The following is a 26,974-nucleotide window of genomic DNA, read 5'->3' on the forward strand; positions in this document are numbered from 1 at the left end:
AAACAAATACACTACGGAACTTTTTAATAGTATTTGTTAGTGATGTTGTTGTTGTTCTTGTTTGTTTTTGCTGTGTTAGTGTACCAAATTTTAGTCATCTCTTTCTGGCATTGATTGGAGAAAAAAGTCGTAAAAAGAAACAAGAAGAACAACAACAACAAACAAACATTAATGTAGTCAAACATGTTGAGTTTTTTTTCCTAATAAGCACACCCATTCCGACGTTGACGTTCGGCGCTGACGTCTACGTAAATGTATGCTACATTTCAAATGTATTGTATGCTTTTAATATTTGCGCTCTTCAGTTACCTAACGCGTTCTGAGTTGTTATAACCGTAAAGCGGCTATACTGCACGTCTGTTGTATAGCTTAATAATTGTTGTTGGTTTTTTGCTTGCTTGTTTGTTTATTGCTTACACCGTAACCGCATTAGCTCCTTTATACAGCAACGATTTTGCTGTTAAACTGCAAATTGAGTTGATGTTGTTGGTGACGTTGTATGTGCATGCTTATGCATGCATGTGTATCTTTTAGTTGTTTATTTAGTTTTTTTTGTTGCAATAAAGTTAGAAGAAATAAAGAAAAAAAAAACAAACAAATAAAATTTTATTGAATTAGTGTTAATGGTATTAGATCATTGAATTGGAATTGTTGTTTAAGCTAAGAGCGTGAGTGTGTCTGTGTGTGTGTACTAAATGAGCAATAAAAACCAAAAAGTCAAACAAATCAATGAATTTTAATCACACTAATTATTTTTATTGAAATAACGGTTTATTTCAATTAAACGTATTGCCTAAACGTCAACCTCCACCAGCATAATGATGGCGACTAACTACCGACGGCTAGTGCGTAACTAAACTTTTAATGCTTACGAATTAAATTAAAAACTGTTTTAAAATAAAAAAAAATTAAATTTAAAAAATTTTTAATAAAAATCTAAAAAAAATATTCTTTAATAAAAAGTGTCTAAATTTTGTGTAACTTTAATACATGCCATAACATGCACCCGGACTTTAGTCTGGTGTTGCAAAAGTGTGCTTCAAATTTAAGTTTAAAGCATAAACAACCCATACTATATAGCGCCTATATTAACGGTAAAACTATGGCCAATACGGCGTCAGAAATAACCAATAATTCTTCAGAGGATACAGAGGATCTGGTGCGCATAGTAAGCGATGAGGAGGATGAAACTGAGATAGAGGAAAACTACCCACCACATCATGTGCAGCAAGAAGAGGATGATAATATTAGTTTATGCAGTGAACTATCGGTGGGTAAGGAAAATCCTGGAGAGGAGCCGTCAGCAGCCAGTGTAGGAGAGGATGAGGAAATTTTGGATATTAGTGATACTCATTCGAATTCTTCCAATGAGGAAATGCAACATTCTCCCTCGGTTTCTTCGCAAGAAACGGGCATAAATCCTTTTGCTTTGGCTCATAACTTAAGATTTCCGGTGCCTTTTGGTTTACAGCCTAATGCTGCAACTACAGCAGTAAATATTTCTCCTTTTCAAGAGGAGTTTCTAAGGAAATCTCATCTTTATGCGGAGGAACTAATGAAACATCAAATGCAATTAATGGCTGCCGCTCGAGCCAGTGCCTTTTCGTTGCGTTCCAATAGCCTAACACAACTGCATCATACACATCAAATTTCGCCAACCGCCAATCTAGTGCATCATCTTAATCCTCTAGCTAAAATAGGACAATTAAGTGCAGCAGCTGCTGCTGCTCTCTCCGTGGCAGCTCAACAAAATCATAATAAACCTTTAAATCACACACAACATACCCATCATATGCTACAACAGCAACAACAACAGCAGCAGCAGCAACATCAACACCTGCATCAGCAATATGATACTTTGGCCAAATTAACTGATCTAAGTAAGCAACATTCGCCAGCCTCCACTACCAGTACACAACACATGATGTCCACACTTAATCAATTGCAGACCCAAATGCAGGCTCATTTACCCGGTCTGCTGCATGACAATAATGATAATCTTCATGAAAGGGCTTTAAAATTTAGCATAGATAATATACTTAAAGCTGACTTTGGACGTTCCAATAGTCTCGACTCCCCGCCTCACGTTCGCAAAAGTGGCCAACATAAATCACACACTCAAAGGCAAAATCGTCTTAACACAACATCGTCCTCCTCCTCATCCGTAGCCTGCAACAGCGCGCATACCATGTTAACCGATTCACTGGAACATTCGGCCCAATCGTTAGTTCATAATATTTCACCTTCGACACAAACATTTTCTACTTCATTGGCCACCATCTGTACGAATAGCAATGATTCGAGTAGTACAGCTGTTAGCAGTAGTTATAGTAGTGCTAATGGTGCTGCTGATTTAGTAAAATCATCTCCCTCTCAAACGCCTACACTATCACCAGGATTTTCCACGTCTTTGGAGAATGGCGCTGCTGGCAGTGGGACAAATAAAAATGTGAATTCTTCGAGCAAATCTGAGGAGAGTACAACAACGGCTACCTCGACTTCGGCTACGGGCACGGGTAATGGTCCTATAGTATGGCCAGCTTGGGTTTATTGTACCCGTTATAGTGATCGTCCTAGTTCGGGTAAGTTACAGAAACATTTTTGCATTTCGTTTAGTTTTAAAAAGAGGAGTTTTTGTAAAAGTTGTAAACATTTTGCCGACGGCTGAAAATGAAATGCAAAGAAAACCTAAAAATTTTCGGTTTTGATGGTTTAGATCGTGTGTAGTGAATAAGAATTATTAGTTCTGTCGAACGTCTTTCGGAGAGAGCGTTCCAATTGGAATTTTGATTTGTATTTAAAGAAGCTCAAAACTAAAGAGTAGAAGTTATATCGGAAAGAATTTTGTTTGAATGATCTTTTCTTATATGATAAGAAGATTGAAATTTACTGAAATCTTATCGGAAAATCACTTCGTGAATACCGAATAATCATTAGTAATTGTGTTTTGAAATGATTTTTGAACGATTTTCTATAATTTTGAATAATCGAAATTTTGTGATATTGAAAGGTAAAAGGAATTGATTTGATTTTTTCACAAAATTTTCAAAACTCCATTTAAGACATAATAAGCAATAATTCTTCGATTTTGAAGCCTATCGATCAATCGATCGTGTCGATCTTATTCTTCAAATGACTGCCAACAATATATTCAGGTCTCTGTCGAATAGTTTTCACCTTTATTTGAATTTGCAACTTAAGTAATGTTGATGAACTCAATGCTAGTTCCTGAATTATCATTCGTATTCGAATAGAAATTAATGATCAAGATCTAAAAGCTTCCAAAAGATCTCACTGATTTAATGATTGCTGTTCAAAGTTGTCTAAACAGTAGATCTGAGAAAACTTGGTACCCTTAAGGCTTGGTTCAAAGTCTATTGAAGAATCTTTTGTATAATCTTTCTCTCACTCTTTCTGCGAACACTTGGGACTCTTAAAACTTGAAGAACTCTATTGAGGAAGCTTGTGTATTATCTGTATCTTTCATCGGTGCTTGCAGAAGTTTTCAATCAAAATGTATACACATTCGGTCAGTCGGACTATGGTATCCCATGTTTTTAGGTTTCACCGACTAAGGGTGCTAAGTGTCTCTTTGTATTCTCTGTAAAGAGATTGTTAGAGAGAGAGAGAGGGAAAGGTAAAGGAGAAGAATTAAGGACATAGTTCATAAGAAGATGTTAAAGAATACAGAATCATTGTTAGATCAAAGTCATGTAAACTAAGTTCACACCCATTTCGACAAATTCAGGACTGTTATAAAACTTCCAAGTTGAACTGATCAAAGAAATGAGACGACTCCATCATTTGATAGAGAATAGTTTCAAGGGCCGCTTAGTTTCACAGAAGATGAGTAACTGTTTCTTTCACAACCTTCTGGCAGCTTCTCATATGCCTTGCATGGTGTCCAAGTTTACAATGACCAGTGATACGTGCTAATAGTGCACTCATATGAGTCTTGCTGAGATCTATTAGAACAGATATTCTATAAAGATCAATGCGCGTAAACAGCTTCCTGGAGATCGATCAAGTAAGTTCAAATCTAAAAACGGAGTTTCTTCGACTCTACTTGACTGTTCGCGTTTAGTGAACTATCATGTTAACTAAAGCTCATGAGATCAGCGATCTTTGGCTAAACTATATTATGTGATCGAGACTATTTCATTGGCTTCTATAAGAGTGAAAAAAGTCATAAAAACTAAGTTTACACTCAAAACGACTAATTCAGAAATAGTAGAAAACGTTGTAATTGAACCTCTGACAGATTCGATAGATCTGAAAAATTTGACAACCCCAACGTATGATAATTAATCGTTTCTAGATCGCGCAGTTTCACAAAAGATGAATAATTGTTTTATCTTCGTTTTGTCCGTTTCTGCAGAAGTCGTAAGGTTTCTATATTTGCAATGATCAGTGATAAGTGGTAATAGAGCGTCCCAGATGAGTTCTGCTGAGACTTACTATAGTGGAACAGATGTTCTATTAAGATCCACGCAAACACACAGCGTCTTTGCAATCGAGCTAGTAAGCTCATGAGACCAGCGATCTTGAGCTGAACTATATTATGTTACTAATATATGACGTGGATCATGGTTACATTAGAAATCAAGACTATTTCATTTTATAAAATTGATAAAAGTCAGTTTACACCTAAAAGTTCAGGAATGTTAGAATAGTTTCAAGGGCCGGTCTGTTTCACAGAAGATCATTATTTATTTCCTTCACATCCTACTCCATCTAGCCAGCCTCTGCAGAAGTCGTTATAGGGAACACCCATACGTCTCGTAAGATTTCCATAATTGCAATGATCAGTGGTAAGTATTAATAGAGCGGCCCTATTAGAATAGAAGTTATATGAAGTTGCATGCGAGACCACAGCGTCTATGCGATCGATCAAGTAAGCTAATGAGACCAGCGATCTTGAGCTGAACTATATATTTAAGATCGAGACTAATTTATTGGCTTCTATGAGAAAAGCCTATTACTAGTTCATTTTAGAGGACAAATGATCACATAAGTGATTGAATAAACTTTCATATTGAAAATATACTTATCGACTAAAAGAAATCGATGAGAATGATCTTAAGTTTTGCCAATTTAAAGCCACACAACAAATGTTGGATGATAAATGGAAAAATGTCAAAGTTGGTTAACAATTTTTTGTTTTCTAAAATAGAGATAACATGTTCTTTGAACCTAAACCCCATAATTATGAAACAACCAAGTTTTTTTTTTATTTTACTTTAACATAAAAACATTTTAACCACAAATAGTTTTTTGATCAAAATCATAATTACTTTTTACAATAAAATGATCCTTTCCAAAAAACAAGAGAAACAAAATGACATTTTTGTAATCATTAATTATATATTGTACAACAATCATAAGTATGATCTCTAGAAATGCCAAAGAAGAAGACAAACCTAAAATTGTTAACAAACTTGCTTAACTAAGCTTAAGCCTTTAGAAACCACAAAATTTTCGGTTTTTTTAAGTCTATAATTTAAAATTAAGAAATATGGCGCAGTTTTTTGTTTTTGTAACGGCAACAACAACAAAAAAATATTGTTTTTTAATTTCTTGCTTGATTTAGTTTTAATTTCAATTATTTAAGCCCGCATTTGTTTCCTCATTTCCTATATACACACACACACACACACATACATAGATAAATTAATATTCAATTACTCCAAATAAAAAAAAGCAAAAAACAAAATTCATAATTGTCTTTGGTTGGATACACCATCATCATCATCATCATCACTTTGGAGTTGATTTTCAAATACTATTCCCCATGGTGTTATAAACCATAAACAAATTATTAAGTGCCAACATTGTTGTCGTTGTTGCTGTTGTTGTTGCTGCTGTTGTGTAGACTGGGAAGAGTGCTATAGATGGTGTAGAGAGTAAGTTTGTATTATAAAGTGTTTTACAACAAGACCACTTTACAAAACATCATCACAATGTATTACAGCAGTACATATACAGCAATAACAACCATACAACAATGACAACAACTTTAACACATAATAGGCGTAAATATTGTATTATTATTATTATTGTTATTGTTGCTTTTGTATATATATTATTATACAGGGATTATAATAAGATTTCATTACATTGTATGTTTATATGGATGTTTAGACAAACTTTTAACAGGATGTTAAGAAAGTATTTAGACAAAAATACAACATTTACGATATTATTACAATTCGATGAATAATGCTTAATGCTCTGAGTTTCATTGGAGTTTCAATTAATTCATGTAATATTGGTACTATGCTTCAAAATCACCGGGTCTTTTAAGGTTAAAGATCGTACACCGATCGAAATATCAGAATCAGAAACTGTCTGAAGAAGTATTAACTGAATGTGTTTTTTGTCTTCAGATTGCAGTTGCTTTAGTCCAAAGATCGAAATATCACTATTTTCTCTAGAGATACCGATCTTTGCCCAATTTCTCAACGATCGTACACCGATTGAAAGTATCAAGTAAATGTCTTTTTCTCAATGGAGTTGTATCTCACTGAGTGCACCTAACATTGAATACAGACTTCAAAACGATATAAGACTTTATTCGTTAGAGATCTTTAACAGATTGAAATATCAATTGAAACAATTTTCTCCAGAGATAGAGATCTGATCAAAAATCTAACTCAGAGCGAGAGTAGCATCGACAGAACGTATTTTCTTCATATTGAAATTGTATTTCAATTGCTCTACGTAACATTGGATCCATACTTCCAAACGATGCGGATATTTTTTGCTTAGGTTTCTGAAAAACGATCTATTTTCAGTGCAGACCAAAAGTAGAGAGTTTTTTTGTTTATCATCTACAAATTGTAATTGTATTTCAAAACGATCTAAGACATTATTAGTTAGAGATTATTAACAGATCGAAATATCAGTTAAAACTCATTTCTCCAGAGACCATTATCTGAATCTCAATTAGTCAAATATCTAACTCAGAGCGAGAGTAGTATTGATTGAACACACTTTCTTCATATTAAAATTGTATTTCAATTGCTCTACTAGATCTAGATCCATACTTCCAAACGATAAGAATATTTTTTGTTTAGGTTACAGAAAAAACGATCTATTCACAGTGCAGATCGAAAGTAGTCTCAAGAGAAAGTTTATTTTTTTGTTTATCTTATTCAGATTGGAATTGTATATCAATTGATGCACATAACATAAGATCCATACTCTTAAGCGATTTGCATCTTATTTGGTTTGGTTGCAGAGAAAACGATCGGGTTCTCAATTGGTCAGAGATCATAAACCTTCTCCTCCACCTTTTTCTCTCTTTTACTTTTCCTCTTTACAAACAATACAAAGGGACCCAAGTAAAGTTTAACTTGTGGCAGTAAGCAATGTGTGAAACATAACCTAATCTACACAGAGAGTTTTTCCTCCTTTATATTAAAGTGTTAATTCACGTTATATCTATGCTCCAATACAATCAGAGTTGAGTAGTTTGCAATAAGTAGAAACTTTTTTCTTCAGCAAAATCGATCTGAATCTCAATTGGTCCATGATATACTATATAGATTTGAATTTCATTTGGTACCAGTTATTCGTGGTCTTTTTTTTGTTAAAAGATCTTTCACAGATCGATTGATATCGTCGGAATGACTGTCGAGAGTTTTAACGTTAGCACCTGCCTTGACGGTCTTATCTCACGGTGGTCTTTTTCATCCACTGGTTAGACTTGAGAACGGTCTACCATTGCAATCTATACAAAGACTAAGCCAAGCCTAAGTAGACTGTAACCAATTTTTCAGTCCCGGCTAGACTGGAGGTATTGGCCACCTCTTTATACCCCGGGATTGCAATAACACCAAGGCAGAGGACTCGGCAAGGTAATATGCCCCAGCGGGAGCATATTACCAGGTGTGTTTCAATAGGACTAAGCCAAGCAGTAGACTGTAACCAATTTTTCAGTCCCGGCCAGACTAGAGGTATTGGCCACCTCTTTATACCCCGGGATTGCAATAACACCAAGGCGAAGGTCTCGCAAAGTTAATATGTACCCGGGGGGAGATATCGACGGAATGTAACAGAAGGATATTTCATCATTAACATCCCAAATTTAAATTTGCCAAAGAACTCAAATAGAACTTTTTGAATTATTCACAGTGAGATGCTAGTTTGCTACGCGTAAACTGTCAAGTAGAATCGGTAGGACTCGGTTTTGACAAGACCTCACAACTCATCAAATGTATCGTAGTATATGTGACAGGGGTATTAGATCAAGACGGTTGCTTGAAAGTAGGTTGAGTCTGGACTTAGATAAGATATCACAAAGGTTGGATATAGTGTATTTGCTTATGAATCAGTTTTTCTAGATAGATAGGAAGGGGTTGGAAAAGATTTCCTATTTATCTTGTTTTTGAAAACAGCGACAAAATTCCTTAAAGAGCTGTCCAAGCCGACCTGCATGTCTGCCTATTTTCCAGTGTCAAGCTATGGCTGACTCAGTAACCACGATATACATATTTCTACTATTTCAGGTTTTAAGTTACCTAGATCGTTTTTCATTTTGTCCAATTGTGACCCCTTTTACATGTGTACAGATTCTTCAATATACATATCAACCTTTTAAAGAAAGATCCCTAAGATACTACTAAACCAGAAAGCCTCTCATTAGTTTTCTTTTTCAGTTGTCTACAAACTTTCTCAACATACTGTACAGCATCAAACATACTACCTCACGAAAGTTGTTGAAAAAAAAATATGAAATTTGTTATATTAGATCTTATACAAAAACTTCTCTAACTTCCCAAAAAAAACCGACAAAACAGAAAAAATAACACGAAACCCTTATAAAAAGGTTTTTAACAAATGAACAGCTACTTCCACTACAGGAGAATGTTACATTTTTTTCAACACTTACCACATAACTACAACCACAATATAATGGTGATAATAATGAAATAGATGATAATGATGGTTGGTTACAAATTAAATCTTTTCTAAACTATATATCATCTTCGTCTACTGAGGGTGTCTTTCCTTTTCCTTTTTTTTTTTTTTGAGGGTGGTTCTTAAAATTGTTATGAATTTTTTTTATTTTTGGATTCTTGTTGTATTATACAACATTATAATAGAACATTTATTGTGGTTGTAAAACATGTATGAAAAATGGTTGAATTATGATTGTGGTAAATTAAAAACAAACAAACCCAAATAGAAAAATGTTAGGATCATGTAATGGTGTATGTATGTACTGTGTCTGTAGGTATTTTTTTGGGGGGGGGGGGGGGGAAGAAGTATATTAAACAAACATAATTAGGTTGGGAAAGTTATTTGAAAATAATGGAGTGTTTTTTCGGGTTTGTTTGAAAAGACATCATTAAATCAAATTTGTTTGTTTATATCTAAGAGTGAGAAGTACTTAGAGGATTTGCTCCAACTAATTGGCTAAAGCAGAACATTTTTGTAAATTTTTACTCCGTAAAATTTCTTATATTACCATAATTATCCTTTTACTTCTTTTCCCGTTTTTTTTTTCTTTCTTAAGCAGCCACCCTTAAAATCTAAAATTTTTAGAAATTATTAATAAAATTTAAAATTTATTTTTTTAATATTACATTATAAAGCGTAATTTAATAATATTTACCTAAGCTACTCACTGCTAACATCACAGCTGGATATGAATAACAATTCGCATGACAATATTTTTTAGGTTACATTCACACCTCTTTAATTAAACAATTAATATTTTTAAATCATCAGTGCAAAAAAAAAACTTGTTTTATTTATATAAATTTGATTTTAATTATTACATCATTGCAAAGTATTAAAATAATATAAAAAGAACAGATTTAATAACGATTTATTACTTTTGTTAGTGTTTTTTATTTGTTTTAGAAAAAATACAAAAAAAAAAAACAATTAAAAAATTACACTTGAATTTCATGTACACGAGAATGTGTATGTATGTATCGTTTAAACAATATTGTCACTAAATATACTATACAGATAATAAGACAATAATAAATAAAATCAATTGTTAATTAACTCGACATTACAGCTGATTCCTTGTTTTTTTTGCCAATCCAACAATAAGGTTCTTATACTCATCACCAGATAGATAGATAGATAGATAGATAGATAGATAGATAGATAGATAGATAGATAGATAGATAGATAGATAAATAGATAGATAGATAGATAGATAGATAGATAGATAGATAGATAAATAGATAGATAGATAGATAGATAGATAGATAGATAGATAGATAGATAGATAGATAGATAGATATATAGATAGAAAGATAGCTTTGATAGATACCCAGGCTATGATAGATACTCAGCAAAAGTTTCATTACCAAGTAAGGTGTTATAATTTACTTAAACTTTAGCGTTTAAAGTCATCATTTTAACACGGTGATGTCATAGTCTTTGTAAAAAGCATGAAAAAACGTGTACATATGCTGTTGCATCAGAGGCAAGAGGACTAATGAAATAAGAAGTATTTATATAACACGTTATTAGTAAGACCTCAATAGACTACCGCTATCTAATCCAGAGAATATGTTGTTATTATTAAAAGGTATGTTGTTAAATAAGTAATTACAATTCCTTAGTTTTTATTTGGTTTTTGCTGGATATGTTGATAGATTGATTTACTGATGAAAATTTGGTTCTATGAAATATCTGGTTCTGGGTCGATCTACCCTATATTGCTTGGATTCTTATACAATTTAGTGGCGGGATTTTTTATATAACTGATAATTGTGACGAATTTCATTGTGATGACAGTGTTTAGAAGTGAACTGGGGACATTCAAGTCATTTTCAGCAGGTTATAAGATAAAAACTTTTAAAATCACTTTTCTTAATACTTTGGCCATGTCAGTGAAGACAAGTATTTCTTAACACACTTGCTTACAAATAGGGATTTTATAAACGACTTTAAATATGAACCTTATTTTTGTGTTCTACTCTACATTACAAAGTAATAAATCAAATTATTGTCGGTCAACTTATCACAGTTTTACCAATATTTAATAAAGATCATGACTTCAGGCAATCTCTCAGTTTCTGCACTTTATTTTAAAACTAAAATCTTTGATATTTTTTCATACAATCTCATGGTTGATCCACAAAATACATTGTATGAAAACATTTTATATAAAGTGCAAACGAGAGTGAGTGTCATTTTCGATTGAAAGTGATGGTGGCAGCCACAAATTGATCACAATTAAATATTTAGCTGCCGTCTTTGCCACAACTAAACTATAGAAACATCTAATACAGAAATACATAAACTAACATTGGGGACTGTCACAGATTTTCATTCCGATCGAAAAAGAGTAAATAAATTTACTAAAACTTAAATGAACTTCAATCGAACTATCAACATAAGTTTAAGAAAAATAATTCCACTTTCGATCGATAATAGAGAAATCTGTGATAGGCCCATTTTTTTCATACACAAACTTGTACTAATACTACTCACTCTCATATGTACGTGTGTATAATCGTCTGCCTGTCTAATGGTTTTTTTTCTATTTGTGCGATACAATCAATATGTTGTCTATCGCCATCATCATCTATTACAACTACAGTGAATGAATAAATGGGTATGAGTTCGAAGTGCTTGTCTAGCAGGGATGGGAAATTAAGATTTTAATGAGTGTAAGTTTAATTTTTATTAATGCTTAGAAAATAAACGCAATGTTTTCACAAATTGTTTAAAACAATTATTATCATTTGTAGTAGTTTTGATTTTAGAATATATAATTGGAAATCTCTATTTTCCATCTCTGATCGATATCACTTCATAAATACAATTATATAGTTTGTACTCTTCTAAGAATATTATTATTGTTGCATTGTAATTATTGTTGTTGCTGTTGTTGTTTAATAATTAATTCGAAAATTATATGTTTAGATTCTAAAGGCTTTTAATTATGATTTAATATTTAGCTGTTAGAATTGGCTGTTGTTGTGTGTGGCAACGGCGGCGGCTTCGGCCTTTAAATGTTGCACTTTTAGTTTAGTTGTCTCCTCATACATACTTTTCATAGTTGCACAAGAGCAGAAGTTTAAAAGAGGAGGTTGTCGATTCAATATGAATCGGGTCAAGTAATTTTTGTAAGAAAATTTTCAAATGAACAAAATTCTGAAAAAGTTTGCATTCCTTTAATGCTCTGTTGCCTGCTAAATCATAAATTTTCTTTACATATTATTACATTTTGCCGATTTTCTAGTTTGCTATTGTTACAATTACTGCAGCTGTTTGCTTACTTAGCCATTAACTTTGGCGTCTCTATCGATTATATTGTAATCGATTTTTCATTCATAGGAATACAATTTATATTCTCTTAAGCGTAAGTATTGTTATTTAGTGTATTTAACAAAGTTGTTTAAATTATTGTCTAGTATTTGTTGGTTTTTGTATGCAATTGTGTAATAAGTTGTTTGTAAAACTTCATTATTGAGTTATAAATTAAATATATGTTTGTAAACGATATTTAGATACTTATAGTTTACTTATAAATAGTTAAATTGTAATGACTTTTTGTTTACCACCTACATTACTAAGAACTAGTTTAGTAATGAATGGTCTCATTATGCTAACCGACTTTATTGCTAAGAACTGTTTATGAATGAATGGTTTCATTGTAAAAGATTATTTATGGAAAATTGAGATTTTATGGATTAAGATATGGAATAGTCTATTTCGGACTACTAGACTAGTCCGAAAATAGTTTATGGAATAGTCTAGGGGTTCGTTTATGAATTATATACAAAACTAGTCTATGTATTACTTCATTAACTGATCTATGGTTTTATCTGTGGACTGGTTTAATGACTAGTTCTTAGACTAGTCTGTGAACTAAAAAGTGATCTAGTCTACAAACTAATCTATAGATCTGGCCTAGCATTCACCTAAGAATTAGTTTATGCTCTACCCTATGAACTAGTTTATGCACTAGTCTACTCTTTGGTTTTGTGTATAAACTGCTCTATGAACTAATCGAATTAGTCTACGAACTAATCTACACAACGACTTCAAACTGGTCTAAGATCTCGTCTATGAATTTGTCTATGCTATACTATGTGGACTAGTTCACGAAACTAAAGACTCTAGGGTCAAAAGAATTAACACGTAAGATAGCGTTCTAAACGTAGTTTGGTCGAGACTTAGTTTCACTATAAGTCAGTTGAGTCAAATCTTCGCAACTACCTCTTTCAAATAGACATTGCAAGAGGTCATATCCGAACTCATATTCCTATCGTTTGGCCCCCTATACTTTCTTTGAACGAATCAGATTTCCTCAGATCATTATATCATGAATATTTGGCTTTAGTTTCGATTCGTCAGTTTAGAAGGGCTTTACATATGATACATTTGGGTTAATCGAAATATATCGATTTTTTCATCGCAAATAACGTAAAATCGCCTTCAGTTCGTTCTTCAGCCCTGATTTTTGGATAAAATCGGTAACTTTCAAACGTTTTGAAATGGTTGCCTGAGTAGGTTCCAATAGTTTTTTAAGCACTTGTTAAGTTTGACCTGGAGTTATGCGTTCTTCTGAGTCAAAATCAGAAACTATGAACCGCACAAATCATCGCTTTCAAGTAGTAACTTATATAACTGCCTCTTTGTAAGCATGTGTATGTGATTTTGTGTGACAACAACAATTACTATATTGCAATACAAAAACTGATTGAAAAGTACCGTAATTGATACAATCCGTTATCAAAAGTGAGCTTCATACACACAAAGGGTGTGTATGTAATTTGGATAACATGAAGTTATTATTTTGACAACCAGCGTTGTAATTTTAAAAATGCATCATTGTTATAGCATTGTTGTCATTTTGATTACGCTTTGTGTCATTACTTCAATGCATTGTTGTGATTTCGACATCAAATCGTTGTCATTTCGACAACGTAATGTTCTGTTTGAAAACAAGCTGTTTTGTGTATTATTTTATATATTTTTCGATGATTTTGACAATGCTGGGTCGCCTATCTGACATTACATTTGTCGGGATCCCTGCGCATAGGAACTGTTATGAAAACGAACCGGCAGGTGAGCTTGCCAGAAGTCGCAAGCTCACCTGCGACATGCAAGTCGCTTTTAGCTATCCTTCAATGAACACTGTCACAGTTGCAAAGACAGGGAAAAGGAAGCAACGGTCTTCCGGACCAAGATATTGTGACCCTCCAGAAACGAACAGTAAACGATATATATCAAGATTGATAAAAGTAATAACTGGACACTGGTTGCTAGACAGACGTGCAAGTCGTCTTTGCCTACCCTTCAATAAACACTGTAGCAGTTGCAAAGACAGGGGAAAGAAAGCAACGGTCTTCCGGACCAAGATATTGTGACCCTTTAGAAACGAACAGTAGACGATATATATCAAGATTGATAGAAGTAATAACTGGACACTGGTTGCTAGACAGACGTGCAAGTCGTCTTTGCCTACCCTTCAATAAACACTGTAGCAGTTGCAAAGACAGGGAAAAAGATGAAACGATCTTCCGTGAATGCGAATGCCTTGCTTTATCCGTTTAAAGAAAGCTTTTTCCTGGCTTCATACTTCACATCTAACCTTGGTGATATATTTGGATCTAAGCTTAATGATATCCTAAGATTTCTTACTGCTACCGACTGGATCTATTACAAGGCAATACTACATCTGATGAGTGAAGTGGTCCGTTCAAAACAGAGTCTCTTCGACTCTACTTGACTGTTTGCGCGCACTGAACTGCCACGTTAACCAACCAACCATCTGTACACACTTTGAGAACGTTTGTTATTGAATAATTAAGACACTTTGGTGTCAATTTGTTACCAGGCGTGTAGTGAAAAGGTAGTTATGTGATATTTAAAGAGAGGATTAAGATTGGGTTTTAAAAAATTTTCCTAAAACTTTTATTTAAAAGACCTTGCCATTTAAATTAATATTTAAACAAAATATAAATTCTAGTTTATTTATTAATTTATTATTGATTTAATTAATAGTTCTGTCAATTATAATTAAGTTAAATTATTTATTTATTCAAAAAAAGAGTATTATTGGCAAGTCTGTGTATAAATGTTTCAACATTAATAAGATCGATTTCAAATATTTAAAACCGCAAATGGCATAACATAACTTTATATGTAGTTAATTTTTTATTAATATTTTTAATTTTATTTTTTTATAAAGTCTTGTTTATAATTTAAGTAAATAAGCCTTAACAACGTCATTATCATATTACCTTAAAAAAAATACTCTAGAGTTTCTTAATACTTTATTTATAATCTTCTCTATTGCCCAAATAAAAATTTGATATTTTTTCTTGTTTTGTTTTTTTATTTAAAATTTTTTCATAATTTTTTTTTCTTTCAATTTGTTGATGTTTAACTGTCAATGATTAATGAATTAATTTTGTCTAAAAATTGATTAAACAAAAAAAAAAAACACTAAAAATTTGTTATTTTGTTTCAAAATTTTTGACATACCTGACACCAGCAGTATTGAAACGTTGACGTTGTTAACGTTTATTTGAATTGAAATAAAGTTATAAAAATCTTTTGCATGTTTAGATTTAAAGTTTTTATGGCTTTTTTTTCTCTGTCTCTATTTCGTACTAAAGTTTATTAGTTTTGTTGTTTTTGGGTGGTCGTCTAATTCATTAAAACATTTCTATTTAATTTTATTTGATTTTTATGTTTGTTCGTCTGTCCGTTTGTCTGTCTGTCTCACATGAGGTTTTTTTTCTAAAGTGATTAGTGAAAAAAGCCAATTCCTTTAAAAACACATATTTAATACTTTTTTTGGTAGATTTATTGAGATGTTAGGGCGTTAAACAAAAACAAGTTTTGTTGTTTTATTTTAAAAAAAAAAATCGTTTTTTTTTGGTTTAATAAAAATTTGCTATTAAATAATTAAAAAGATTTTTATGACATTTTAGCTTGATGTGTTTATTATTTGATTTTTGTACAAATTCATATATATGTTTTTGTGGTGTATATTTCATATATTTATTTTTATACGGATTTTTATGCAAATTTTAACACATGTTTCTTTTTCTGGCCAACACTCACTTTGTGAGCGGAACAGTGAGTGGCAAAAATTCTATTATTTTATTTTAAACAAATTTTATTTCAAATTTTTTTTTACAAAATTTTTTAATATTGAAAATTTTATTATAGAAAATCGTTTAATAGTAAATATTTACATATGTATATCCTACACCACTAGTATAATGAAAAATATTGCTACTACACCCACCTTAAAAAATACAAATCGGCTCAGAATCACTTTATGATTAAGTCCGGGTGTCTGTTCGTCCGTCTTTCGGTTCATGTAAACCTTTTACTCGCGCAAAAGGTAGCAAATTTTTAAATAATTTGACTTAATTATATTGATTGTTCTTCCGTCCGTTTGTGGACAGATAGCGAGATAGATAGATAGATGGATAGATAGATAGATAGATAGATAGATAGATAAATAGATCGACAGATAGATGGATAGATATATAGATATATATATATAGATAGAGAGATAGATAGATAGATAGACAGATAGATAGATAGATAGATAGATAGATAGATAGATAGATAGATAGATAGATAGATAGATAGATAGATAGATAGATAGATAGATAGATAGATAGATAGATAGATAGATAGATAGATAGATAGATAGATAGATAGATAGGTTGGTAGGTAGGTAGGTAGATAGATAGATAGATGGATAGAGTAAGACAGTAAACTAGTCAATGAACTAGTACATAGACTGGTCAATAGACTAGTATACAAACTAGTGCATAGACTTGTCGTTATACTAGTACATAAACTGGTCAGTGGTAAGTTAGTTAGTTAGTTAGGTACTTTTTTGATCTTCACAGTTTTTATAAATTATTATACTTTTTTTATAAAAAAAACTTCAAGATTGTTCATTAATGAAATTTTAACACCAAAATTTTTTTTAGAAATTTTATTAAATTTTTTTTTACTACATACCATTAAACATCTATCCCACAGTTAATATTCAAATGTGAAATTCAAAACTTTGATTAGACTTTGAGCAACATAAGAAATTTACAGTTATTAACTAATAAAAAAGATTTAATTTTGTGTTGCGTGAGATATAATATCTTAATTGCAATTAAAGAAAATATATTATAACAAATTTTTAATAAAATTCGTTATAACAAAACAAATCATAAAATTGACTTAATTGAACAAATTTCAAAATAAACATAAAAAAGTTGTTAATCTTTTTAATGGTTTTATTGGAAACAAAATTGATTTTCAAAGTACCACGATGAAACTTGAATCTAATGAGAATTAAACACAATTTAGCTAAAATAGAAGAAATTTTAAAATTTGCCATAAAAATACTATAAAAAGTTAAAAAGTAAATTGAGTTTTAAATTGAATTTAATAAGATTTAATATAGAAAATTTTCTGTTATTAAATGTAAATTTAATGCAAAGAGTGTAACATAAAACTTTTATTAGATTTGTTGAAAATTTATTCGATTTCAAAGCTGTGATTATATTTTATAAAAATTTAAATAATTACAACAATTTTTTAACAAAATTTTAAAAAAATTTATGTTTTCTTTTCTTTTTAGGTAAGATTTTTTATAATATTATTAAAAATATGTTATTGGGTAAGTTTTGAAAATGAATTGAATTCTCCAAAAACGATTTTTTTTAATGTGAATGATATATAGTAGTATTAAGTTGTTTTTGATTTCTTAAGACACTTTTAATTGTTGACTTTGGTTCAAATATCTTATTTTCTTTATATGTACATTGCCACCACCCACTTTTTAACTCTTTAGCTCCAATCACTTTGCCATGGTTTTGATTTTATAAAATTTACTTGCATTTTTTCCTTTAAGTCATTGTAATTCAGTCGACGTGTTCTAACTGCATTTGTCATTACATGTTATCGATTTTTCTTTTTCATACTTAGCTAAAGACAAGTAGAAAAATAGAAAATTATTGCAAATTTTTAATGAGTGACAATGACTTAATAAATAGGGCGCTACGATATCTGTTAAATTTAGGAAACATTGCTTAACATTTAAAATATTGATTATAAAAAGAGTTGTAAATGATTTAATATTCAATAAAAACTAACTATTGCTACCCCTTGCATTACCTATCATCAATGAAATCATTACATTGCCACAGCGGAAAACATTCTTTAAAGCCTTAGTTTAAGTAAAAAAATATTTTTTTTTTTATTTTCCAGTTTTCTTTTTCTACCACCTATAGGGTACTTTAACAAAATATTAATTTTTAAATTTCTTATTTTTTGTGAAAAAGAAATGGAAAAAAAACACGTAAAAAATCACCCTAATGTGAACGCCCTCTAACAACACCAAATTGACGTGTTATAAATATTACAAGCAAAATATATATATATTCGTTTGACTTACGTGTTGCAGCCAGCAACGTAATGAACGAACTTAAAATGAAACCTGCTACGTCATAATATTTTAAAATTGTTAAGGATTTGGTTATAACGAATCTTATATGACCATAAACAATAATGTGTTAAAAATCAGTAGCGGTTCTTATGGGGACTCAGATTTAGTTTTGTCTTAAAGATATAAGTCGATAGACTAAAATAGTTTTAGATTACACTGCAGATTAGATAATAGACAAGTCAATATAATAGTGTCTAGATTAGTTAGTATACCAGTTTATAGACTAGTCAATAGAGTAGTATATAGTCTTGTCCATAGACTGGTTAATAGACTTGTGAACAACCCAGTCCATAGACTAGTCCATTGGTTAGTCAATAGACCTGTCAATAGAAAAGTACATAGACTAGTGCATTGACTAGTCATTAGACTTGTCAATATACTAGTACATAGACAAATCAATAGACTATTACACAGACTAGTCAATGGATTAGTTCATTGACTAGTCACTAGACTATTACACAGCTTAGACAATGGACTAGCATATTGACAAGTTAATAGAATAGTACATAGATTATTATATAGTTTAGTAGGTAGATTAGTACATAAACTAGTCCATAGACCAACTTATAGTATAGTCAATACACTAGTACATAGACTAGTCAATAGACTAGTACACAATCTAGTAAATAGTCTAGTACACAGACTAATCAATAGACTAGTACACAGACTAGTCAATATACAAGTACACAGACTAGTCAATAGAATAATCCATAGACTAGTCAATAGAATAGTCAATACACAAATCAAAAGAATAGTCAATAGACTAATCAATAGAATAGTCCATAGACTAGTCAATAGAATAGTCAATAGACTATTACACATGGACTAGTCAGTAGACTATTACACATACTAGTCTAATGACTAGTCAATATACTACGATATAGAATAGTCAATAGACTATTACACAGACTAGTCAGTAGACTGTTTCATAGTCGATTCAATTGACTAGTACATTGATTAGTTATTAGAATATTCTATGGTGTAGTTTCTAGACTAGTACATAAAGTAGTCTATAGACTAATCTTTAGTCTAATCAGTAGACTAATGGACTAGTACATTGACTAGTTAATAGACTAATACATAGACTAGTCCATAGACTATTCTAAAGTCTAGTCTTTAGACACGTAGATAAACTAGTCGATAGACTAATCTAGTCTAGTCAGTAGACTAGTACATAGAAAAGTCGTTTTACTAATACATAGGCTAGTCTAACGACAACTACACAAACTAAAGACTAATACATAGACTACTCAATAGTATAGTCCATACACTAGTACACAGACTAGTACATTAATTAGTTAATTGAATAGTACATAGACTATTCTATAGTCTTATCAGTACAATAGTACTTAGACAATTATATAGACTACTCTATAGTTTAGAATATAGACTAGTCAATAATCAATGACTAGTGCTAATGGTATATGGATTAGTTAATAGACTAATTCGTAGACTAACCAATAGAATAGTTAATATACTAGTCAGTAGAATAGTACAAAGACTGCCCATGGACTAGGTTATTCAATAGGCCAGTCCATCGACTAGTCGAAAAACTACTTCAACGACTACTAAAGATACTAATCAATAGACAAGATCAATAACTAATCTATAGAGTCCATAGTCGAAAGACTACTTCACACTATGTTTTTAAAAAATAATGTTCATTTATGATATTTGTCTTTGTTGCATACGAAAGGACTAAATCAAATATACCCCGACTTCTTCTTGAAAGGGCATTGGGAAATGAATATTATTTTGTTTATATTATTTTCATAACTACAAACACACTCACATGTCTAAACAAAATACCAATAAAAAGTACGAAAAAAATGAAGAAGTAGCATTTCATGTACATAGGTACTGCTAAAGGTGGTAAAGAGCTATATGCAAAAAAAACACTGCATGTTTATGACCTAAATGCATCATAAATACACAAAACGTCATGTCAAATGATAATCACTTTGGCCAAACTTTGGCACAGACCATAATAAATATATAAACAAATGAATTATTATATGCTAATAATGAAGTTCTATAGAGGAGAAGTTCGCAGAAAGTTTTTCAAAATCTAAAACAATGTTTTATAGAGAGGAAAGTTATTAAAAATGTTTTATATCGATCTACTCAATAACATCAATTATGAATTATTATTGACCAAAAGTTCATCACTTTTTGAGTGCTTTGGGTATAGGAAAGGGACCAATCCAAAAAATAGATTATATTCATTAAAGTTTGAATTCTATATAAACATATTTTGAACAACTTACTTGGCACAATCGATAATCGATTTCTCACAAATCGTTAACTTTCGGAATTAATGAATTGTAGTGATTATCGAACAAACAAAAAAAAAAAAACACAGCAATTATGACAGTTTGTTAATTAAGTAATTCACTGTTTACTAATTAAATTTAGTTATTTTTTGTTTTGTTTTCATTTTTTATATTAACTCTCTATTACACGCAAACTAGTTTCAATAGGAAGTATAAGGGGATTTAATTGACGAATTACTTTGTTAACAAGCTTAAGTAGAAAATTGGTAGTCAAACTAACAACCAGTAATGACAGCAACTAGTAAGCAACAGCAGCAGCAGCAGTAACAAATTAAAGCACTTTTTTGTTGCTGTGGTTATTCATTTTAAGAGACAGCAAATAAATTTATGAAGTGACAAAAAATTAATTTCACCTGTTAAGTTATCTAACTTTTTTAGTTTACAAAAAAAAAAGAAAAATTATCAAACCAGCAACTGCAACAGTAAGTAGCAGCCACAAAACCTTAAATGGTTAAACTTACTCCAGCTTCAGCTTAACTAAACACCATCCAAGTGCAGCCAACCAACCAAAGAAACAAACAGCAAACTACTAACTCAACAACCAACTAAATAACCAAACATAATGTTGCAACAAACATCTAATATATTTATGGCTAAAGAAAAAAAGAAGGCTCAGAAAAACACACACTTTTTTTGTGCTAAGCCAGGAGTAATGAATAGTAGTTGATGATGCTGAAGAAGATGAAAACATAGTAATAATGGTGCAAGATTTTTAGTTGTTCTATAGCTACGAGGAAGATTAAGAAAAGTTCTTCTTTGGACTAATCTATGGAGTCTATTCCATAGACCAGTCCATAAACTAGTCTAAGAACTATTAAAAAGTCTATGTACTAGTCTGTGTACTAGTCTATAAAGAAATCTTTGAACTAGTCTATAAACTAATCTATGAACCACTATATGAAATAGTCTATGAACTAGTCTATGAACTAGTCAATGGACTGGTCTATCAATTAGTATATTTACTAGTCTATGAACTATACAATGAACTAGTCTATGGACTTGTCTATGATGTAGTTTTTAAATTACTCTTTGAACAAGTCCTTGAACTATTCTATAGACTAGTTGATAGACGAGTCCCTAACCTATGTACTACACTATGAACTAGTCTAAGAACTAGTACAGAAAGTACACCACGTAGTAGCTATGGTCCGGTCTATTAACTAGTCTATGGACATGTCCATAAACTAATCAATTTACATGTTTATGAACTAGTCTATTGACTAGTATTTGAACTAGTTTATGGACTAGTCTTCGAATTAGTCTATGGACTAGTTATGAACTAGTGTATGGACTTGAATACAAATAAGTCATTGAATCAGTAAATGTACTAGTCTATGGACTAGCATCTGAACTACTCCATGGACTTGTCTTCGGACTAGTCTATGAAACTAGTTCACGGAGTAGGCATTAACTAGTTTACGAACTAATCCATGAACTAGTCTATGGACTAGTATTTGAACTAGTCTATGAACTTGTCGAAAGACTAGAATTTCAAATAGTTAATTGACTAGTCTTTGAACTAGTCTATGAACTAGTCGGAATACTGGAATTTAAACTAGTCTATGGACTAGTCTTTGAACTAGTCTATGGACTAGTCTTTGAACTGGTCTATGGACTAGTCTATGAACTAGTCTTCACTCAGTAAATGTACTAGTTTTTGAACTAATCTATGTACTGGTCTATGGACTAGCATCAAAACTATTCTATGGACTAGCATCTAAACTAGTCAATGGACTTGTCTATGGACTAGTCTATGAACTTGTCTATGCATTGGTCTATGAACTAGTCTATGAACTAGTCTATGAACTAGCCTATTGACCAGTCTATGAACTAGTTTATGTACTAGACTATGAACTAGTGTATAAACTAGTCTATGAACTAGTCTATGAATTAGTCAATAAACTAGTCTATAGATTTGTATATGAAATAGTCTATTGATTAATCTATAGACTAGTCTTTGGACTATTCTGTGAACTAGTTTAACATTGACTGGTTTATTAGTTAGTCTAACCACTAAACTGTGGTCTCGGTAATGTTCAATTAATTCGAATATCACCTTTTACAAACACTTTTCAAACTCACCTCGTGCAGCAATTGCTTCAACTACTACTTACTTTATTTGTTGGCTAATGTGGTTGCAGTTTATATTGTTGTAGTTGCTAGTAGATGACCACACTAGGCAGTAATAAAACTGTCACATGCTGCTAAAATGAGACAATATCAGGTCTTTGTAATCGCTAAAGAGTTAAATGTGAAATAATGCCGCCGTCGCCGCCGTTACAGAATGGTAGATGGTCTAACAAACATTTAGTGCAACAAACAGTTTTAAACTTCGTCATCGTCATCATCATCATCAACATCGTTGTGGTCGTCGTCTTAACCAAAGTTACCACAATAATATTAGCGGCAGCAGCAAATAGCCATTATGGCTGTGCAGGCAAAACAGTATTATCACCACATATGGTGGCATGCGTTAGATGTTGTATGCGTTGTTATTTTTCATTTATTTTTTTTACAATTTAGTTTACTTAACTTTAGTTTAGTTCAGTTTAAACTCAGACTCAACTCAACTTAGTTTATGGAATTGGATGTGAGTGAGCGTGTACGTGTGCGTTTAAAATATTTGTTTTTGGAAAATTATCATGATGTTGCAAGTTTACGCTTTTGGCTTTTAAACTATTAGTTTATTTAGTTTTCATCTTTTATCTGCAGTTTTTTCTATTTTTTTGCATTTATTTGTTCAACAATATCTTTGGCTATTTTAAGTAGTAGTTTCTGAAGAGTTATTAAAATGGTGACATGATCACTTATTTATGGGTGTAGTATACACAAGCAATAGGACCCAAAGGATTAAATGACAATGATAGAGGGATATAAAAGAAAAAAAAAATATCCGTATATATTTGCTCAAGTTCGTATTTGGTTTTTGTACTTGCTCCTCTATATCAAGTATGCTATAGTAGTAGTAGTAGTTAGTAGCAGCTATAGCAGTGATATTGCAGCAATTGACAAACACAACAATTTTGTCTTTTAAAGAATTTTAATAAATCAAAACAACTGTCATTAATAACTGCCATTGATTATGGATGTCTTGTGGTCTTTGTTTGTTTCTGTTTTTTTCGTTTGAATCTTAAATGATAAATAGTTAAATGGCAAAATTTTTATAATATTTCTTAGTAATTAAGTAGAAGTTATTTGTAACCAATATTATTTTGACTTCCTTGTAGGTAAGTTTTTTTCTTGCCACGAATAAGGAATATTATACAACTATATTTTTGGAAATATTGTAAGAGGTAATCTGCTATTAATTTAGTAAAAAAGAGTGCTATCGAATTAATTGGTTTTTGTAAAAAGACTCCCGGGAGTCTTTGTGTTGTGATTCGACAGTGTGTGTGTTTAGTAATTGGAAAGTGTTTTAGTCATATTATCATTAAACTAACCTACTAAGGAGATTTCTCGTATGTACTTCTTTTGTTTGGTTTACCCAAAATTTACTAATTCGGGGCTCCAACAATAGCGTTACTTGTGGTAGGCATCATGAGGATCCTGGCTAAATGCTGGACCTTAATTTGAAATGGCACGATCTTTGCAAATCTAGTTGACATCGAGAATATTGCTTCAACTTGATATCAATTAGTCAAGTTTTAATTCAGTCTCTGTTAGTGTTGGTGAGCGACTTGCAAGACCAACATGCGTGTTGTTCAAAGTTTTCGTATAGGTGTTACGATCTAACGAATATCGAAGTAATTCTATTACACGAAGATCGTTCCTGATATAGATCGTTGGAGCATCCAAGAGTGGGGATGACTCTTCGATGATATATCTCTATGTATGATATTATATTCGATCCTTCGATTCCTTATGTAGGTGGTGTTCAGAGGATCTTCGAAAGTCTTGTAGTTCTAAAAAAAACTCAAAATTTTCAAAAAAAAATCGTTTTTGATGAAATTTTTAATTTTTAGTTAAATTTTGATTTTTTTGTTCTAATTTTAACTTTTAACAAAAAATCTAAATTTTGCAGAAAATTCGCTAATTTAATGAAAATTCACAGGATCTTCGAAAGTTTTGTAGTTCCAAAAAAACTCAAAATTTTCGAAAAAAAATTAGTTTTTGATGAAATTTTTGAATTTCTAGTGAAATTTTAATTTTTTTGGTAAAATTTTAGTTTTTAACAAAAAATCTAAATTTTGGTGAAAATTTGCTAATTTAATGAAAATTCACAGGATCTTCGAAAGTCTCGTAGTTCCAAAAAAACTCAAAATTTTCGAAAAAAAATAGTTTTTGATGAAATTTTTGAATTTCTAGTGAAATTTTGATTTTTTTGTTAAAATTTTAGTTTTTAACAAAAAATCTAAATTTTGGTGAAAATTCGCTAATTTAATAAAAATTAAAATTTTTTGTAAGATTTGTATTTTTTAGTAAAATTTAGATTTTTTTTTGAAAATTAAACATTTTTTGTAAAATTTTTAATTTCTAGAGTGATCATGTTACGTATTTCGAACAGTTAGTAATCTAGAGTCTAGTTTATAAATCAGATACTGATTTATTTTATAGAACAGATATTGCTCTAGTTTATATCTAGATTATAGATCAGTTTTTGATCTAGTTTATAGATCTGTTACTGATCTAGTTTATAGATCAGTAACTGATCTAGTTTATAGATCAGTTACTGATCTAGTTTATAGATCAGAAACTGATTTATATAAACTTATAATACTGATTAGCTTATAGAGTTCAAAAAACACATAGTGATCTAGTTTGAATATGAGATACGGATCTGATACTTATATAGTTTATAGATCAGATTCTAATATAGTCTCTAGATAAGATACTGTTTTAGTCTTCTAGATCAAATACTGATCATGCTTAAATATCGGATAATAATCTAGCCTAAAGATCAGATACTGATCTAGCTTATAGATCAGATTCTAGAAAAATCATTGTTATAGATCAGCTACTAGTTTATAGATCAACTACTGATCTAGTTAAAATATCAGATACCGATCTAGCTGTAAAATAAACGACTGATCTATTATGAATATCAGATACTAATACAGTTTTTAGATCAGTTTCAAATCTAGTCTCTAGACTAGAAGATTAATTACTGATCTATTCTTTTAGATCAGATACTGATGTGGTAAATATTGATCTAGTTAAAAGATTTGAGATCAACTACTAATTTAGTTTAAATATCAGATACTAATATAGTTTATAGATCAGATTATAATCTAGTATCTAGACTGGAAGATTAGATACTAATCTATTCTTTTAGATTTTGCATTCTACATCGGATACTGATCTAATTACTATATCATATACTGATCAAGTTACTAGAACAGATAGTGATCTACTCTTCTAAATACTGCTCTAGTTTCTAAGACAGATATTTTATTGTGAACAAGTCTTTAAATCAGATACAAATTTTGCATTTGAATCTTAACCAGCATTATCCATTAAATAAGCTCGCATGTTTTTCAAGATCCCCGAGGATGCTCCGACCATGTCTGATGATCATTTCTATTATATACTAAAATCTTTTCAGCGATTGCCTTTCGAAAAATGATTAAGAATATCTTGAAGAAATTTCTCTACAAATGAAGATTGTCTTTAAAAGTTTTCTCTTCATTTGAAATTCATTATAAGTCTCCACATAGTCTCTAACTAATGATTGATCTGTGCTGATCGTTTCCTACCATAATGTCTAGCTTGATCAAGTAATGAGCGCCACTGTTTGTCTAACATATTTTTGAATTAAACAAATATGTTTTTTTTATTTTTCATAAACATTAATATGTAAATATTTTCGTCTCCATCTTGTCTTCTACATTTGGAAACCTAATTATGTTTGTTTTGAAAACATTTCCTTTTTGGGTGGTCTCCACGATGTCTTTGCTGATTTGTTGTTTGTTTGTTTTTTACTTCAAATCATTGACTCCAGGTTGTCTTTCAAAATTTTTGACATTATGAATTAGTGTATAAATATTTCCCTAAAATACTTTGGCAGCAGAAAAGATCAGTTACCAAGAGCTTAATAATGGATATGAAATATATAAGTATTTCTGTCAAAATAAATTTTGTGAGATACTAATGGAATGTTTAAGAAATACAAAAAAGGGAAAATTAGAAATATATTCGGAAGCGATCTTTTTTTAGTTCTTAACGGAACCAAAATGAACTTTTG

At 30.9% G+C, this 26,974-nt stretch overlaps 1 protein-coding gene across 1 annotated transcript in view; it reads left to right on the forward strand.

The window, feature by feature from the left end:
• Nucleotides 1-319: 319 nt before the first annotated feature.
• LOC124420928 (homeobox protein invected-like) overlaps nucleotides 320-26,974 on the forward strand; it is a 70,576-nt gene continuing 43,921 nt past the window's right edge. Inside the window, exon 1 of the mRNA XM_046955391.1 lies at nucleotides 320-2,582. Coding sequence (XP_046811347.1) covers nucleotides 1,001-2,582 — 1,582 coding nt within the window. The 5' untranslated portion in view covers nucleotides 320-1,000. The remainder of the gene's footprint in view (nucleotides 2,583-26,974) is intronic.

Source organism: Lucilia cuprina, chromosome 6 (genome assembly GCF_022045245.1).
Source record: "Lucilia cuprina isolate Lc7/37 chromosome 6, ASM2204524v1, whole genome shotgun sequence".
In the NCBI taxonomy this organism is placed as follows: Eukaryota; Metazoa; Arthropoda; class Insecta; order Diptera; family Calliphoridae; genus Lucilia; species Lucilia cuprina.